Source organism: Aquarana catesbeiana, linkage group LG08 (assembly GCF_042186555.1).
Source record: "Aquarana catesbeiana isolate 2022-GZ linkage group LG08, ASM4218655v1, whole genome shotgun sequence".
Taxonomy (NCBI): Eukaryota; Metazoa; Chordata; class Amphibia; order Anura; family Ranidae; genus Aquarana; species Aquarana catesbeiana.
In genome coordinates, this window is record NC_133331.1 from 242,525,696 (window position 1) to 242,542,737 (window position 17,042).

Sequence of the window (17,042 nt, forward strand, 5' to 3'; positions counted from 1 at the left end):
ACACAGAGTCTGAAAAAGAGGCCTGGTCTTTAAGTGGTTAAGTACCATCAAAGGCCAGTTTTATGCTTTCATAATTTTCTTCAAACGTCCCCTAGCCACCATTCTTTGATCTGCAAAGTGCCATGCTCATAGAAGATGTGTAATATTCTATCAAAACATATGACACTCTTGAAATAAATTATAGTAACAATTCAATCCAACAATAAACAAAAAACTGTAATGGTTAACAAATGTGTTCTGATAGTCCCAATAATGTCCAAATTAGCCAAAGGTGCTGAATGGTGACAAATCATTGTTGTGACTTTAAGTCCGAACACTGCATGCCTAAAAAGATCCACCACCTGAATACTCACAAGATGGCCACTTACCTTAACACGTAGACCCTTAAAGATCAAACATGGTGGAAGTTCACTGATGTTTTGGGGTGGATTTCCTGCTTCAGGCATTGGTTGTCTTGGCATTATGAAATCTGAAGACTACCAAAGAATTCTGGGGTGCAATGTAGGGCCCAGTGTGACAAAGTTGGGTCTCCATCAGAGGTCATGGGTCTTACAGCAGGACAATGACCACACAAATCAAAAAGCACACAGAAATGGTTTGATAAAGCACTGGAGAGTACTGAACTGGTCAGCGATGAGTCCAGATCTAAAATCCCATAGAGCACCTGTGGAGAGATCTCAAAACCGCAGTTGGGAAAAGGAACCCTTCCAATCTGAGAGACCTGGAGCGGTTCAAAATTCCAATAGAGGTGTAAGAAACGCAATGGTTACAGGAAGCGATTTCAGTTATTTTTTCCAAGGGGTGTGCTACCAAATATTAAATTGAGGGTGCCAATAATTTTGTCCAGTCTGCTTTTGGAGTTTTGCATGGAATTTGTCAGATTTGGCTTTTTTTCTCCACTTTCTTGTGTCATACCAATACAAACAGAAGAAGTAAGCATGAGAATGCCTAAATAATAATAAATTATAAAAAATAAATTTAATAATAATAATGCACCACTTCGCCCAGAAAATTGTTGCAAATACATTATTATTATTCTTTAAAGTACTTCTATAGCGCTGTCCATTTACGTAGCACTTTACATATACATTGTACATTCCCATCGGTCCCTACACTCAAGGAGCTTGCAATCTAAGGTCCCTAACTCACATTTATGTACTAGGGCCAATTTAGACAGAAGCCAATTAACCTACTAGCATGTCTTTGGAGTGTGGGAGGATTCCCGAGTACCCGGAGGAAACCCACGCAGGCACAGGGAGAACATGCAAACTCCAGGCAGGTAGTGTCTACATAGTGGATTCGAACCAGCGACCCATTTCATTGCTAGGTGAGAGTGCTACCCGCTACACCACAGTGCCACCCATTATCTGACAAATTTAGGGATACCAATATTTTTTGGCCATGACTGTATAATTCCTTTCTACCAGTGTTCTAGATAAACTTGACAAACTTATTTGTCCACTGTCCATTCATTTTAGGAGCAATCCAAGTTTAGGAAATGTATATATGGAAATTTTGTCACATTAATATTACTACTTTTAAGTATTCTTTACTAGACACTGCTCCACTTTGGGTTTGTTCTTTGGAATCTGTGGTACTAAATCACACACATAAAGAGCACCACACAAGAGGTGATGTGGTAAAATGTAAATAGCACAGTGAACTTTCTTTGCCAACATAGGAGTCAAAGAAATCAACCTGCAGCTTGTTGCCTCATACTGTATGTAATAGGGTATTTCCCAAGATTGAATGATAAACCTATATGCTGATATAAATATATGAATGACCTGATCCAGGCTCAAAAAGCTTGGCTATTTTAGTGCCAAAAAGCAATACTAGTGAGGGACCAACAATGAGAACCAGTAGTAGTTGCTAGCAACAAGACTTAAAGGAGAAGTGCCGCTAGGGTGGAACATGTAATATGTTCCCGCTGCTGTAGTGTTTTGGGGATCCAAGTCCTGGGTGAGACAGCAGTACGGGGGAAGTCCCCTGCACCAGCCGTCACTTTTTGAAAAGAGCACAACTGTGCAAGCCTCCGCCCACACAGCCGCATTATTCATTCACTAAGTTTTGACATCCTTTGTGGCTGTCAGCTTGTAGTTCTCAATAAACTACCACGGCGCTGATGAGCGCTGTGATAATTCATTGATTCTTCCTGTCAGTGTGAAATTGCCTGCCCGTATGATGTATGGGTGGACAGCTCACACTGACTGCAGGAGACCTGCATGGCACCAGCTATCGGCTGATCGCCAGTGCAATGCTTTCCAGGCTTCTGAAAAAAAAATAGTTAATGCACATTGTTGACCAGTCCATTTTTTCTTTTCATTATTGTAAGAGAGCATGAGCAGATGATGTCTCTTGCCTGTAGTCACATAAGTGAGCTTATATTTCTGGTCGTTCTTTAGGTGTAAAATTGGCTTATGTAATTTAACCACTTCAACCCTGGAAGGGTTTACCCCCTGAACGACCAGGCCACTTTTTCCTGATACGGCACTGTCGTTTTAACTGACAATTGCATGGGTGTGCGATGCTGTACCCAAACAAAATTTGTCCTTTTTTTTTTTTTTTTCCCCCACAAATAGAGCTTTCCTTTGGTGGTATTTAGTCGGTTTTTATTTTTTGCGCTATAAACAAAAAAGACGTCAATTTAAAAAAAAAAAACATTTTTTTACTTACTAATACATATCCAAAAAAATTATATAAAAAAACTAATTTATCAGATTAGACCAATCTGTATTCTGCTACATATTTTTGGTAAAAAATTACTAAGCGTAAATTGATTGGTTTGTGCAAAAGTTATAGCTTCTACAAAATAGGGGATAGATTTAGGTACTTTTATTTTTTGTTTTTTACTGGTAATGGCGGTGATCTGTGATTTTTAGTGGGACTGCAACATTGTGGCAGATGAATCTGACCCCAAGTGACGTTTTTTGGGGACCAGTGACATTATTACATTGATCAGTGCTATAAAAATGCAGCGGGCACATGCAAGCAAAACATGCAAACATACACGGACGTACGGGTACGTCGGTTTTTGCAGGAGAGCCGACCTGCAGTATATATACTGTGGCTGGTCAGCAAGTGGTTAATCTCAGGCAAGATCTCAAAACAAATCTATAATGATTTGGTGTTTACTACTACCAGTTAATTATGGCTTCAAACAGCAGTGATTGGAACTCGGCTGCAGTACTGTAAACTTACAAAATTTGCATATATTTTGTTCTTTCTTTAGGATCTCGTATTTTCTGCGTCTCCTGATTCTTCAATACGTGTTTGGTCAGTGCCAGAGGCCTCCTGCATTCAGGTTTTGAGAGCTCATGAGGGAGCCGTGACTGGACTAAGTCTTCATGCAACTGGGGATTATTTGTTGAGTTGCTCTGATGACCAGGTAAAAACTAGTTTACTTTTGTGTCAATTCAAAAAATGTAAAAGTACAAAGTATTGCTTGAAAGCTAGTTTAATTCAAACCTGATACTTTGACTGGAAAATTCACATGTGAGCCTATTTCAGTTCCTGTGCTGTGTGCATGCACAGCAGGGAAACCATTGTCACTATCCCTCATCTTTGTATGAAGTTGATTAAAAATGTAATTTGATTGTAGAGTGATTAATTTCTTGGTGTTGGCCATTGGACTTTTTTTTTTCTTTTTTTTTTTTTTTTTTTTTTTAAATGCACTTTTCTTTTTTCAGTATTGGGCCTTTTCTGATATCCATGCAGGACGTGTCCTTACCAAAGTGACAGATGAAACATCAGGTTGTGGTAAGCCTCTTCTAATTTCAAAGACCTGTTTTGTCTGTCTTTGAACCTACTCGTATATTAATTCCAACTCTTTCTTTGCAGCTCTAACCTGTGCTCAGTTTCATCCTGATGGGCTTATTTTTGGTACTGGAACAATGGATTCTCAGATTAAGATTTGGGATCTTAAGGTACGTTTACTCTGAACCAGAAGTAGACAAACTACACCCCCCCCCAGCTGTTGTACAATGAATAGTACCCTGAAGATTCAGACAAACCACAAGCATGACTAAGTGGCATGGTGGGACTTGTAGTTCCACAACAGCTGCAGGGCTGAAGTTGCCTAACCCTTACTTTAACTGCTTGCTGACCAGCCACCGCAGTCTTACTGCGGCAGAATGGCACGGCTGGGCGAAATGACGTTACCTTACGTCGCTTTGCCTTTTGGCCACTAGGGGCGAGCGTGCCCACAGCATGTGCCCGGCGGGCGTGATGACCGCCAAGCACCCGCGATCGCTCGTGACAGAGCGAGAACTGGGATCTGTGTGTATAAACACACAAATCCCGGTTCTTTCAGGGGAGTAAAGACAGATCGTGTGTTTATACAAAGTATGAACACCGATCGATCTCTCCTCCTAGACAGTCCCATCCCCCTACAGTTAGAAAACACCTAGGGAACACAGTTAACCTCTTGATCGCCCCCTAGTGTTAACCCCTTCCCTGCCAGTGACATTTATACAGTAATCAGTGCATTTTTATAGCACTGATCGCTGTATAATTGTCAATGGTCCCAAAAATGTGTCAAGTGTCCGGTTTGTCCGCCGCAATATCGCAGTCCTGATAAAATCGCAGATCGCTGCCATTGGCCACTAGTTAAAAAAATAAATAAAAATGCCATAAATCTATCCCCTATTTTGTAGACGCTATAGCTTTTGCGCAATCAATATACGCTTATTGCGTTTTTTGTTTATTTTTTTACCAAAATTATGTAGAAGAATACATATCGGCCTAAACTGAGGAAAAAGTTAGTTGGCCTGGTCATTGAGCAGCCAATCAAAAATGGAACTTCCACTTTTCTGGTTCCTCCCCCCCTCCGGTGTCACATTTGGCACCTTTCAGGGGGGAGCAGATACCTGTCTAATACAGGTATTTTGCTCCCACTTCTGGGCATAGATACCCGAGCCACCCGCGGGTATCTACGCCACTTCCCTTCTCACCCCTCCTGCTGTATTCTGGGAGACACACTGGTCCCAGAAAACAGCAGGGGCCAGTGGGATAGCGCAGCACGAGTCACACATGCACAGTAGGGAACCAGGAAGTGAAGCCGCAAGGATTTACTTCCTGATTCCCATACCGAGGATGGCAGTGGCAGCACCCGACAGCCGAGGGATAGATCGGCTTTGGGTGCCGACATCGCGGGCGCCCTGGACAGGTGAGTGTCCATATTTGAAAAGTCAGCAGCTGCAGCAAAAAAAAGAAAAAAAATGGAGCAACTCCGCTTTAAAACAAGGCTTTTTTTTTTTTGCAAACACTCTGAAATTGCAAGTGTAAAACAAAACTAATTCATGCATACTCCTTTGCAAAACACTGTTCTATGGCTTTTCCAGAAGGTTACTCAACTGCTGTGCAGGCATAGCAGCAAGTCCTGTGTGTGTATACACAATGATGATATCTCCAATGGCAACCTTTACATATAGTCACATAGTTGGTTAGGTTGAAATAGGACACAAGTCCATAAAGTCCAACCTGTGTGTGCTTTTATGTTTATATTACATTGTATATCCCGTATGTTGTGGTTGTAAGGGTGCCCATCTAATCGTTTTTTTTTTTTTTAATTATCGATGCTACCCACTGAAACCACTGCTTGTGGAAGTTAATTCCACATCCTTACCACTTTAACACTAAAGAACCCTCTACGCAGTTTAAAGTTAAACCGATTCTCTTCTAATTTTAGCGAATGGCCGTGTGTCTTTTTAATTTCCCTTGCGCGGAAGAGTTTTATCCCTGTTGTAGGGTCACCAGTACGGTATTTGTAAACTGAAATCATATCCCCTCTCAAGTGTCTCCAGAGAGCATAAGTTCAGAGCTTGCAGTCTTTCTCCATAGCTGAGATCCTCCAGTCCCTTTATTAGCTTTGTTGCCCTTCTCTGGACCCTCTCCAGCTCCAGCACATCCCTTCTGAGGACTGGTGCCCAGAACTGGATGCATACTCCAGGTGCGGCTGGACCAGAGTCTTGTAGAGTGGGAGAATTATTTTTATCTCTGGAGTGAATCCCTTTTTAATGCATGCCAATATTCTGTTGGCTTTGCTTGCAGCAGCCTGGCATTGCATGCCATTGTTGAGCCTGTCTTCTACTAAGACACCCCAAGTCCTTTTCCACCCTAGATTCCCCCAGTGGTTCCCCCTAGTGAGTAGATTGCATTCATATTTTTGGCACCCAAATGCACTATTTTACATTTTTCAACATTAAAGCTCATTTGCCACGTAGTTGCCCACCCCATTAATTTGTTCAGATCTTCTTGCAAGGTTTCCACATCCTGCGTAGACGTTATTACCCTGCTTAGCTTAGTATTGTCCGCAAATACTGGGATTGAGCTGTTTATTCCATCCCCCAGATCGTTCATGAATAAATTAATCAGTCAGGATTGGTCCCAGGACAGAATCCTGGGGGACCCCGCTTTCTACACCAAACCATTCCAAATACTCCCCATTTATCACCACCCTCTGGACTCGCCCCCTTAGCCAGTTTTCAATCCATGTACTCACTCTTTGGTCCATGCCGACAGACCTTAGTTTGTACAGTAAACGTTTATGGGGAACTAGCGAATGCCTTTTGCAAAATCCAGATACACCACGTCTACAGGCCTTCCTTTATCTAGATGGTAGCTCACCTCCTGATAGAAGGATAATAGGTTGGTTTGGCAAGAACGATTCTTTCATGAATCCATGCTAATTACTGCTAATACTGTTTTTATTACTAAAATCTTGTATATAGTCCCTTATCACTCCAGACAACAGCTTGCAAACTATTGATGTTAGGCTAATTGGTCTATAGTTACCAGGGATATATTTTGGCCCTTTTTTTTAAATATTGGTGCTACATTGACTTTTCTCCAATCAGCTGGTACCATTCCAGTCAATAGACTGTTCATAAAAATTAGGAACAATGGTCTGGCAATCACTTGACAGAGTTCCTTAAGGGCCCTCGGGTGTAAGCCATCTTGTCCCGGTGATGTATTAATGTTAAGTTTTTCAAGTCTATTTCTAAGTCTATCGTCTGTTAGCCATGAGGGTGCTTCCTGTGTCGTGTCATGAGGATAAACATTGCAGTCTTGGTTACTGGGAACCCCCTCCGTTTCCCTCGTGAAGACTGAGGAGAAGAATAAATTCAAAACCTTCAACCATCTCTCAATCTTTTGTAACTAAATTGCCTTTATCATTCTTTATGGGGCCAATGTGTACTGGCCTCCCTTTCTTGCTATTTATATACTTTAATTACTTGGGGTTTTTCTTACTCTCCTCCGCTATGTGCCTTTCGTATTCTATCTTAGCCACCCTGATTACACCCTTACATTTCTTATTACATTCTTTGTAAAGTTGGAATGCTGATGATGCCCCTCAGCCTTGTATTGTTTAACCACTTGCAGACCAGCCACCGTCGTTATACGGCGGGAGGTCTGCTCTCCTGCGCAAATTGCTGTAGCTGTACAGCGGCTTGCGCAGCCACGAAAGTGGGCGCCCGCTTACGTCCGCTGCGGGAGCAAGCCCGTGGGTCGTGCGGACTCAGTCTGCCTAGTACATAAGCAGAATGGGGATCTGCCTTTGTAAACAAGGCGGATCCCCATTCTGACAGATAACATGACAGAGCTCTACTGTTCTCAGTCATAGGGAACAGTGATCTGTCATGTCCCTGCCAGCCCATCCCCCTTACATTTAGAACACACCCAGGGAACAGACTTAACCCCTTGATCACCCCCTACTGTTAAAACCTTCCTTGCCAGTGTCATTTTTACATTGATTTTTATAGCACTGATCAATGTAATGTCACTGGTCCCCAAAAAGTGTAATTTGGGGTCAGATTCGCTGCCGTTACTAGTAAAAACCAATTTAAAAAAGTCCCTAAATCTATACTATAGTTTGTAGATGCGATAAGTTTTTTTTTTTTTTGCGCAAACCAATCAATATCGCCTATTGCGATTTCTTTTTTTACCAAAAATATGTATCGGCCTAAACTGATACTGACACTTTTCCTTTTTTTTTGTATACGTATTATAGCAAAAGTTTGTTCAAAATGGTCGCTCTTTGTTTATAGCGCAAAAAATAAAAAACGCAGAGGTTATCTCTATTTGTGGCAGGAAAAAATATGTATATTTTGTTTGGGTACAGCATTGCACGACCGTGCAATTGTCAGTTAAAGCGATGCAGTGCTGTATCGCAAAAAATGGCCTGGTCATTAAGGGAGCAAATCCTTCCAGGGCTGAAGTGGTTAAAGGCCTTCTCCTTTGTTTTTATATGCATTTTTAAGTTGGAGTTAAGCCACCAAGGACTTTTATTAGCTCTTTTAAATTTATTTCCCATTGGGATGCACTGGCCAATACCTTTTTTTTTCAATATGCTCTTAAAGCACTCCCATTTTTCCTGTGTTCTTTGTTCCTAGAATTTTATCCCATTTAATATCTTCTAGCAAGAAACGCAGTTTAGCAAAGTTGGCTCTTTTGAAATTCAGTGCCCTTGTGATTCCTATTTGTGTGATTTATGCTGAAGCAAATTGACCTGTGAGTGCTGTTTCCTAAATTGCCCCATATATCCACATCCGCGATCAGGTCTGTACTGTTAGTAATCAGTAGGTCTAGTAACGCATTGTTTCTTGTTGGTGCATTTACCATCTGACCCATAAAATTGTCCTGAAAGACATTTAGAAAATGGTGAGCCTTAAACGAGTGTGTTCCTTCCACCCAGTCTGTCTGGATAATTAAAATCCCCCATTATTATGATACTTCTCACCCTTGCCGCCATTCCAAACTGTGATAGGAGGTCCGCCTCCCCCTCCACCCTCTGGTTGGGGGTCTATAGCATATTCCCAGTATTACTTTACTTTCCCCTTGGTTTCCTCCCTTTTGAAGCTCTACCCATAAGGATTCCACCTCCTCCCTTGCTCCATTAATGATGTCGTCCCTCACATTCACTTGTATATCATTCTTGATATACAGGCATACCCCTCCCCCTTTTTTATCCTTCCTATCTCTGCTATATAGTGAATACCTTTGAATGGTTGCCAGCCAATCATGGGAGCTGTTAAACCAAGTCTCTGAAATTACAACAAAATCTAAATCCTCTTCATACAACAGCAGCTCTAGTTCTCCCATCTTGTCAGCCAGACTCCTGGCATTACTGAACAAGCCTCGTAGTTTTGTCCGGTCGCGTAATATCTCCTTGTTGGTGATTCTGAGGTTTAGTCAGTCTAATACTAATGCCCCCAATACTACCCTCTGAAATTTGTTAGACGCTGGTGGACCCTTCCCATTTAGGTGCAGTCCGTCCCTGCTAAAGGGCCGGTAACCGACTGAGAAGTCAGCCCAGTTCTCCAGGAACCCAAAACCCTCCTTTCTACACCAGCTGCTCCCAACCTAATGACAATAATAGCTAAAATATAAAGAGTCCTGTGAGCCTCCACTAATCCAAAATGCCTTAATTATCAAAAATCAGCTGCAAGCGTTAAACATGCCTCATATATCATGCAAATGCAAATGTGGATAAATAAATATATACGCTGCGCTTTCCAGTCATACACTATACCAGTGTAAAAAGAAACCTATATAAAACCTCCAATAGTGAAAAAAGAAACGTCTTTCCTAACAGTGGAAAGTGACAATAGTGCAATAAATGAATACATATATTAAATATAAATATTACACATATATTAAAAATAAAAGATGTGTATATAAAAGCATAAGCAATGATGATAATATTAACTGCTACTGTGCAAAGAGGTGCAATTCCCACTTTTATGATCCTGTATAGATTATCAGTGACCCACTAATGCATAAAAAAGTGCTCTTGTGAATAGCATCCAGTATTATATAGTATATCAATATGGCATTGCTGGGTTGTTCAAAGAAGTGCTCCTGTACAAGTGTATGGTATCCAAAAAGTCTATCCAGATGTAATAAAGTTCATGCGATTTATAAAATCCAGAACATGCCGTGGTGTTCCTCACTCTGGTGCTCCCCTTGGGTATTTAATGCTCACCTCAGAGCATGCGACCTTGCAACTAAGCGCAGTCAAAACATGCATATGAACCACCTCTGGGCTCTTGTAGTTACACCGGAATCCTGGACTCGTCAGTATGGTACCTCTGTGAGTGTATAAAATAAAGACTTGATAGTGTAATAGAGTTTTAACGGTTTAATAAACAGAAAGCAAAAAAGGCCCCCAACTGGGGTACTCACTTAGATTAGGTGTGCCAGTACATGGCTCTATATCAGGTAAAACAATGGTAAATACTGGACTGGTATCGGGATAATATGTTCCTCTCTATCAGATTACCTGTGCAAACGTGCCGTCCTGTCCCTTTCCCTTTCCCTTCCCCTACTTCCGGTGTAACTACAAGAGCCCAGAGGTGGTTCATATGCGTGTTTTGACTGCGCTTAGCTGCAAGGTCGCACGCTCTAGCATCAGAGTGAGGAACACCAGGGCATGTTCTGGATTTTATAATCGCATGAACTTTATTTACAAAGAAAAAATTGTGCGCTTGCATTAGATATTTAAATCTATATTACATGATTATCATAAGTAGATAAATAAATAAAAAAATAAACACCATCAAAGTTAATTGTGAGTGAATTAGAAAGTCGCTATGCTACAGAGCAAACAGCGACATGTAACTCAAATACTAATATTGACCATTGCATACATAAAAACCAACAATAAAGTTATAAACTGGTGTGCAAAAAAGAAAAAACAAAAAAACAAAGGTTATTCCACCCAAGTGCAAAGTCATAAGTGAAAAAGTTCAAAATTGCATCCTGAGTCGCAGGAAAAACGCATAACCAAAGTTCATGAATTGCATTCCTTAGTGTGTATAAAGAAATAAGGGGACGTGAAGGGACCTCCAACCACCAGTGGATCCGAAGGTTGATAATGGATGTATCCTTACCAGACACGTTGGACCTCCTTTATAGCAAGGTCTTAGAAGCATGCAGATTTAGCCCTCTGCAGGGACAGTAGATGACAGCTCACCACACAGCTGGAGATGGTTCCGACACTTCCGCATTGATGTAAACACTCCCTCGTTTGGACTCGTAGGTAAAGAAGGGGAGAAAGAAAAAACTCCAATGGTATAGTATGTAAAAAAGGGGAATTTTATTGCCTCAGACAACTAGGCATCTTTAAAACATCCAAAACATAAAAGCTGGCAAAATATAAAAACAGAGACGCCCGTGCTAGGTTACATGGGGCTCTATGGCGATCTGGCGTACACTGCGTAGCCACGCCACGTTTGCCGGCTTTTATGTTTTGGATGTTTTAAAGATGCCTAGTTGTCTGAGGCAATAAAATTCCCCTTTTTTACATACTATACCATTGGAGTTGTTTCTTTCTCCCCTTCTTTACCTACGAGTCCAAACGAGGGAGTGTTTACATCAATGCGGAAGTGTCGGAACCATCTCTAGCTGTGTGGTGAGCTGTCATCTACTGTCCCTGCAGAGGGCTAAATCTGCATGCTTCTAAGACCTTGCTATAAAGGCGGTCCAACGTGTCTGGTAAGGATATATCTATTACCAACCTTCGGATCCACTGGTGGTTGGAGGTCCCTTCACGTCCCCTTATTCCTTTATACACACTAAGGAATGCAATTCATGAACTTTGGATCTGTGCGACTCAGGATGCAATTTTGAACTTTTTCACTTATGACTTTGCACTTGGGTGGAATAACCTTTGTTTTTTTGTTTTTTCTTTTTTGCACACCAGTTTATAACTTTATTGTTGGTTTTTATGTATGCAATGGTCAATATTAGTATTTGACTTACATGTCGCTGTTTGCTCTGTAGCATAGCGACTTTCTAATTCACTCACAATTAACTTTGATGATGTTTTTTATTTTATTTATTTGTTTATCTACTTATGATAATCATGTAATATAGATTTAAATATCTAATGCAAGCGCACAATTTTTTCTTTGTATGTAATTTTCTCTAGTCATCTTCCAGGACGGCACACCTGAGATGAGAGGCTCCTCCCTACAGGAAACACAATCAATCGACAGCTGTTTTAAGTCCCCACCCTTCCCCTTGATCCTCAGTTTTTGATTGTGTTTCTCCCTACACAGCGAAACCGTTTGTTTTTTTTCCAAATGACCCGAAGCCTGTGGCTGGTGGTCCCCCCCTGGGAGCCGGACCAAATGCCTGGGGAAGGCCTATGGCCACATCACCCTGAAAGTGAAAGAGGGCGCCGCCTGCCCGATCTCGTATGATCTCGGAGGCAAAGCAGGGTCGGGCCTGGTTAGTACCTGATGGGCCTCTGGGTCTGGCCGGATATATTTATCCTTCCTGGGGGGTTCCCCTATCCTTTCCTCAGGGGGGGCAGCAGAAACTGGAAGAGCCCCCCTGAGAGCTGAAGGCCCCTGGGTACAGTGGTGTCCCCAGAACTTCAGGGGCCTTTTTCCTGTCTCCCCCCCTTACCTGTCCGGGCGTCCGTTCAGACAGGGGTGCTGGCTGTCAGTTCTTTCCAGGGCCCCCGACTCCTGGGCCCCTGGTAGCTCGCGTGGGCTGCTGGGGAGGGCGCCGCCTGAACGACCTGCGTTCTTACCCAGGTGGGAAGGCTGAGAGTCAGCAGGAGCAGGCGCCCACATCCTCCTTTCGAGGAGGCACCAGTTCACTACGGTGGATGTCTGCCTAAACCACCTCAGAAGGGAATGAGGAACGTACGGCATTGCCCCCCCCAGATGTATATACTGACTGGCAGGACACAGCCTAGCAGTTGGGGGGGGCACTTTGGCGGCTATCCTCCTTGCGTGTGGACCATAAGGATGGAAAAGCAAGCCCTGTGGCTGTGGAAAAAGGGGAAGACTACAACGGTGAGTACTTTCCTTTACCTTGGGAATTTAGCTGCAAAATCCCCAATCCCAGCCAGATGGTTTCTGGGCATTTGAGATAATCTCCCCTGGGGTCTGGATTCAAATAGCCCAGAAGCTTCTGCTAAAAACACCAGCTACAGCTCCCTCTTACATCAGAGATGCTGTATGGTGGACAAGTAGTGCAGAGGAGTGAGTGTGCCTAAACCACCTCAGATGGGAAAGAGGTAGGTAAGGCATTTCTTCCCCTTCCCCCTGAATTTACTAAGTGGTGCAGTGCAGGACCTGGGGTCTGCATAACAAAATAGCCCAGAAGCTACTGCTAAAACCACCATCCACAGCTCTCTCTTACAGCAGAGACACTGTGGTGATCACAACAGTAGGTTTCCAACACTCTCCCTACATGTCCGGTTGTGGGACATTAGTAGGGATGAATAGAGCGGGGGGGGGGGAAGGACCTGGTAGATACAAAGAGTTCCTTACAGGCCAGGTATACCACTGAACAATTTATGGATTGTGCAATGGTTGAAGGATTCAGGAGTAAGCTCTCCTGGTCAGCAGGTGCACTAGGTTATATGGCCCTATTAGCCCAGCTGCTAGGAATCTGAAGTCCTAAGCTCCAACCTCCCACTCCACCTTTACATTGTGGTTATGTTGAAGTGCAGGAGGTAAGAAAAACCTTTTTGTTGGTTTGGGCTGCAGTCAACTCAGTGACAGATCTAAAGGCGATTTACCATAAATCGCTTCCTATATCCTTTAATTAAGGATTTTCTGTGCAAACATATGCAAGAGCTAGATACATGATTGCTTGTTTAAAGCCTGCAGGTGGCTATTTTCCTCCAGGCTAAATTGGTGACCACCTTTTCTAGAGGCTGTCCTAAATTGGCCTCTAGGGCTGGGCTCATTGAGACTTTAGTTTCTGATCAGCCCCACCTGTGTGTGAGCTGGCTAGCGTTTGCTCAGTCCACGGAGGTAAGGTAGGACAACAGCTACTATTGTAAGGTGTCTAACCATTTTTAGAATTTGTTCCTTCACTGGGGGGTGAAGTGTTAGTATCTACAGCCCAGGCTATGCCTAGGGATCAAATTGCTCTGTTTGGTTATTTCATAAAGGGATACACCATGACTCCTCCTTGGTTGCACACCAGTAGAGCTCAGTAGTGTAGGTTTGTCCTTGCTGGGATGTTTTGGGGCACAGCAGAAATACACATTGAAATTTGTGACATCTCTGCTCATAAGGGATATAGTGCTGTACATCAGAAATGCACTGCACTGAAGCTTTGTTGTTGTCTGTTTATATCCTAAAGGTACTGCCTTATTTGGCTACAGATCAGAAAGATACAACAGGGAAGGTGGTCTGTACTTTCTGGTTTTGTGATGCATGGCGGAAATGCATATCATTTAGTCTTATGACATCTCTGCTCATATTTGTTATATTGCTGCACATCAGACATACTCAAAATTGAGTTCTGTCTGGGGTTTTTTGTGTGTCCTGTATTACTGCCTTATTGGTTGCTTATTAGATAGGCAGTAGTGAAGATTGATGGTCCTGAATTATTGGGAAATACAAATTGAACCTGTGCCAGGGGTAGTACTAGTACTGCCTTTGGTAATCGGTGCAGCCCCGCAAAGTGGCGTCAGGCTGACAGTGCTATTAACGGCAAAGGTTGCCGATTTTAGGCATGCGATTTGACATGTTGAGTCGCATGCCAAATCCCTTCAATATGGATGTGCTATCTCTATTCAGATTGTTATATTGTTGCACATCAGACATATACAAGATTGAAGGTTGTCTGTCCTTTTATGTCTTACATTTACTGCCTTATTGGCTGCATATCAGAAAGGACACAGCAGTGAAGGTTGCTTGTCCTTTTCTGATTTGTTTTTGCTGCCTCAGCAGGGAGACACATTGAGGAGGGTGGCGTATCTGCTCAGTATTGGTATATTACTACACATCAGACATACACAAAGATTGAAGATTGTTTGTGTCCTGTATGTCCTATATTTACTGCCTTATCGGCTGCATATCAGAAAGGCACAGCAGTGAGCGATGTCTTTTCTGTTTCTCATTGTTCTACCTTGCTGCTTCTTAGGGATACACAGCAGGGTGTTGTTGGCTGCACGCCTCCAGGGAGATAGAGCATTGGGGACCCCTCGCTTGTTCAACCTGAAAATTGCAAGTTACCTGCGACCTGTGTAATCTTGAGGTCTGTGGATCCAGAAAGCAGGGTCTGCTTGGTGGCGCTGCGACCTGGAGTTGCACAGACACAAATGGTTCCCATTGGAAGCCATAGTGATTCTCTTGCGTTTTTGCGGTTGCAGGTTGGGTCGCACAGGTGTGGGAGCCCGAAGTTCCCTTCTGGTTGAGGTTTTGCTACACACAAGAATAGACATCATGGAGTTTATTGCCTTACTTTGCAATACACCAGAAAGATCGCAGCTAGGAAGGCTGTCTGTTTTTATGTTGCTGTACAGCAGAAATACTCAACATTGAAGCTTGTTGGTGCTTTCTGTTTCAGATTCCCTTGCCTTACTGCACTTCGGAAAAACACAATGCTGCAGGTTGCTTGGGTCCTTTCCGTGTTGGTTCTATGTAACTGCACTACAGAACTGCATAACAGAAAAGATATTGTCTTATGTTGGTTTAGCTAGCCAGGGCCATATTGATCTTATAACTGTATTTGGTGGTTCATCAGAAATACGCAACATAGAAGTTTGGGTCTTTCTGTCTTATATTTATGGCCCTGTTTTGCTGTACATCAGTAAAACTCCACCGTAAACAGGACTCCCATCCTTTATGTATATATATCAGTTATGACCTAGCTAGCTGCACTTCAGAAACACGCAGCATTTAGGGTCGGTTCACACTGAGGCAGCACGACTTACAGCGCGACTGCCTCAGGCGACCCAGGACACGACTCAGCGGCGACTTGCGAAACGACTTCTGTATAGAAGTCAATGCAAGTCGCCCCCAAAGTCGTACAGGAACCTTTTTCTAAGTCGGAGCGACTTGCATCGTGCCGATTTAGAATGGCTCCATTGCACAGAACAGGACGCTACTTGTCAGGTGACTAGGTCGCCTGACAAGTCGTCCCAGTGTGAACCAAGGCTGAGGGTTTGCGTGTATCTTAATGTTTTTACAGATTGGCTGTACATCAGAAAACCAGACTGTGAGGACTGTTTGTCTACATTGAAGTTCAGATTTGGGTCTCTCCCATATTTGATATGTTGGTTTAGCTAGCCACACTCCGATACACATTATTGTCTATGCTTGTGTCCTTTCTGTCTAAATCTATTGTGCTGGGTCCACAATCTATGGTCTTTTTTAATTTGTGATATTAATAATGCATGTATCACCTTTTGTATTTCAGCCCTCTTTTCCGTGGAGGGGCCTGGAGTTCTGGCTGCAGACGTCACATGTCAGAAAGCCTCAGCCCCTTACATTCAGGGATGCTGGAACCATTTCCTAGGGTTGAAGCCCAGTAGGGTTATAGGACACTGGAGGAAGGCGATAAAGAATCACCCTGCTTAGTAAGAACTTGGGATGTTCTGTTCAGAGGAATATTATGACCTGAAGATGAAGTATAAAGATGTATATCCGACCGAATAGGTTACGGCTCGGTGCATGGCCTTCATCTCACCCTTCTAGCAGAACTAGATGTAGCAGTATAAGTGTTATACTCCTGCTATGGACTTTATTCTCCTGAAGTAGGCACTCAGGCGTAAGTAAAGCCACAGAGTGGGCATGCCTTAAACCCAGGGATTAAGCCTCGGTTAATACCCTTAAGTAGGCTTCCCTTTAGTCTTTGCTGATGTAAAGATAAAAATGAACAAAAAAGGTTGTCTTTTAGGGGCCCACCTTTTTTTGCAGTTTTCTTTCCCTGAACAGGATAGTGTTAAGACCATAGGCGTGCGCACAGGGTGTGCCCAGGCACACCCTAATCACCCCATGCGCATTAGTATTATCGCTCTGTGTAGCAGCAGGAACATGTGAAAGATCTACATCTTGCTGGCTCTGCCATAAGAGAAGTGTCTATGCTCTTCTCTTTCACTGTGGCAGCAGAGAGATCAATTTGCCGGGGTCATATATATGTAGACACACACACATGCATGGGTGTTTGAGCTTTAGGGTGCACACCCTAATGAAATTGGCTGCGCACACCTATGGTTAAGACAGGCCCTCTTGGTGATCAATTAGTGTCCTTGTCTTACAACACAGGTCTCTGATTAATCTTTA

At 43.0% G+C, this 17,042-nt stretch overlaps 1 protein-coding gene across 1 annotated transcript in view; it reads left to right on the plus strand.

Moving 5' to 3' along the window:
• Positions 1–17,042, plus strand: part of PRPF19 (pre-mRNA processing factor 19) — a 498,552-nt gene that overhangs the window by 352,550 nt on the left and 128,960 nt on the right. The window contains exons 11-13 of the mRNA XM_073596965.1: positions 3,233–3,388; positions 3,690–3,759; positions 3,841–3,926. Coding sequence (XP_073453066.1) covers positions 3,233–3,388; positions 3,690–3,759; positions 3,841–3,926 — 312 coding nt within the window. The remainder of the gene's footprint in view (positions 1–3,232; positions 3,389–3,689; positions 3,760–3,840; positions 3,927–17,042) is intronic.